Genomic DNA, 2,500 nt, shown 5'->3' on the forward strand with positions numbered 1-2,500 from the left:
ATAATGTATACGCTGTGCAACATATGAGGGTAAAACAAAGGACAAGTACATATGAATTCCACATCATAATAGCCACGCCTTTTGTACCGTGAAAGACAAGCACGATATGTACTACGCTGTACATATGTACTTAATAAAAAAGTACATAGTACTTATGAACGTATCAGAACACTTTGCATTTTGTACCGTGATGTACTTGGTCAATGCTGGCGACATACAGTACAGTGGGAGTTGTGGGTAAGTAAGTACACTTAAGTAGATTAACTGTACCGAGGCGGTGTGTGCGAACAGCGAACACCGTCGCAGGAAGATAGATGGACATTGTGACGGGCAGACCGAAGGGGTGAGAGCAAGGGAGGGTGAGAGAATGACAAATAGACAGATAACGACATAGATATAAGGATACACAGATAGACATATTGATATATATAGCTATATATATTTATCTCTCTATATATACATACAGACATATATATATATATATATATATATATATATATATATATATATATATATATATATATATATATATATATATATATATGTACACATACATACATACATATATAGAGTGAGAATGAGAGATTGACAGATGTGTACAAATAAATGTATAACTAAATGTACAAATGGATATGCAAATTATCTATCTATGTATCTATATGTATATATACATATATGTATATATACATATATATACATATATATATACATATATATATATATATATATATATATATATATATATATATACACATACATACATATATATATGTATATATATGTATATATATGTATATATATATATATATATATATATATATATATATATATATATATATATATATGTATGTATATATATGTGTATATATATGTATATATATGTATATATAAATACATATGCCTACACATATATACATACATACATATAGATATACTCAGAAATTCAGAAAACCGACTACAATCGCCTACCTTGCGTTTTTCCTCTTCAAAGGACGAGTGCTTCGTGGGTTCTCGTACCTGGAAAGGAAGAGAAAATCATTAATAACTTGAAAAATCACTTCGTGTGAACATATACGGAATAATCTATAGTGATGTATTTTTTAAAGTTAATTCGATTCCTAGCGGTAATTTCAGAAAAGGACACTGGCACTCGCCGGATCTGAATCTCCGTTTCTGACTGATTCTTTAGTTTTACTGTTTTTTCGTTTAAAGGTTTAATTCCATTTTGTCTTCTCATTTTATGTGTTTATCTATTTATGAATTCCAAAGAAAAAAAGAGAGAAAACGTAATTAATAACTGTAAACTGTATTCAGAAAAAGTGTGAGTTCCAAGTCTATTCTTCCGTGGAATTTTTTTTTTATTTGGATACGAATTTTTTTAATTCCAAAGTATGTATTTTTTTTTGTTTATTTACTTGTTTGCGTGTTTATTTGTTTGTTTGTTTGCATGCGTGTTTGCTTGTTTACGTGTATTCGCTTGTTTACGTGTTTGTTTATTTGTTATTATGTGGGCTTGTTTGCGTGTTTGCTTGTTTACGTGTTTATTTTTTAGTTTGTGGACTTGTTTGTTTGTGTGTGTTTGCTTGTTTACGTGTTTGTCTGTTTGTGTTCTTGTCTGCGTGTGTATGTGTTTATGCCTTTGGTTGAGTCTGTGTGACAAAATGAACAAACAAGCACGGAGAGACGAAAATCGACATAATCCAAATGAACAAGATAAACAAGATAAGCAAGATGATGGAACGGGAGGATTAGTGGGAGTTAATCAAGTCTATAAATAAACTTCGGGAGGCTGTGACGGCCGTGGGATCAGCTGATCGATACCGGCTTGATAAAGGAGGGCGAGACAGGCCTATGGACACACGACACGCTATGCTCAGGCCTACGTATATGCTCGGGCCTGTACACATTGTTTTTTTTTACGGTATTCTTCTGTGTATACTTTGTATTTGTTACTTGCGTCTGTGTGTGTACTGTGCATGTCGGAATCCATGTGTACATTTGCCTGTGCCTTGCGCTGCTAGAGCTGCATATGTCTTTCATGCATGGCGAGGTTATATATGTATTTTTGTACTATCTTGCAGTCATGTGTATGTAATGCATGTCTGGATCCCATGTGTACACTTTGTACTTGCTACTCCCTCCCGTGTATGTACTGTGCATGTCGGAATGCATGTGTACACTTTGTGCTTGCTACTTCCGTCCGTGAATGCACTGTGCATGGCGGCATCACTCAAAGGCTGTGCATGAGAGAATTTATCAGCGTGTTAGCTTAACAAGAAAAAACATGTTTACACTGCAAAATGCACCCTGGCACTTATGCATACCTCAGAAGAAAAAAAAACATGATTGCATTACAAACACACACGCATACGCACACACCTTCCATGCAATCTGCAATGAACTCGCACGTGCATAATTAGTCTCCACTTTGAGGTCTTCCCCAAAATACTGGGTAATTAGCATTGGATAATTTTGCGCTGCTTTGCACACCGAAATTAAG

General features: G+C 34.2%; 1 protein-coding gene across 2 annotated transcripts in view; it reads right to left on the minus strand.

Annotated features, from left to right (window-relative positions):
- Positions 1-2,500, minus strand: part of LOC113801910 (AT-rich interactive domain-containing protein 3C) — a 238,493-nt gene that overhangs the window by 162,492 nt on the left and 73,501 nt on the right. Inside the window, exon 4 of one of the 2 annotated variants that reach the window (XM_070118998.1) lies at positions 970-1,017. The exons of the other annotated variant lie outside the window; for it this stretch is intronic. Within the exon in view, the coding sequence (XP_069975099.1) occupies positions 970-1,017 (48 nt within the window). The remainder of the gene's footprint in view (positions 1-969; positions 1,018-2,500) is intronic. 2 annotated transcript variants of the gene reach the window in all.

The sequence above is a fragment of the Penaeus vannamei genome, chromosome 43, assembly GCF_042767895.1.
Source record: "Penaeus vannamei isolate JL-2024 chromosome 43, ASM4276789v1, whole genome shotgun sequence".
NCBI classification, from domain to species: Eukaryota; Metazoa; Arthropoda; class Malacostraca; order Decapoda; family Penaeidae; genus Penaeus; species Penaeus vannamei.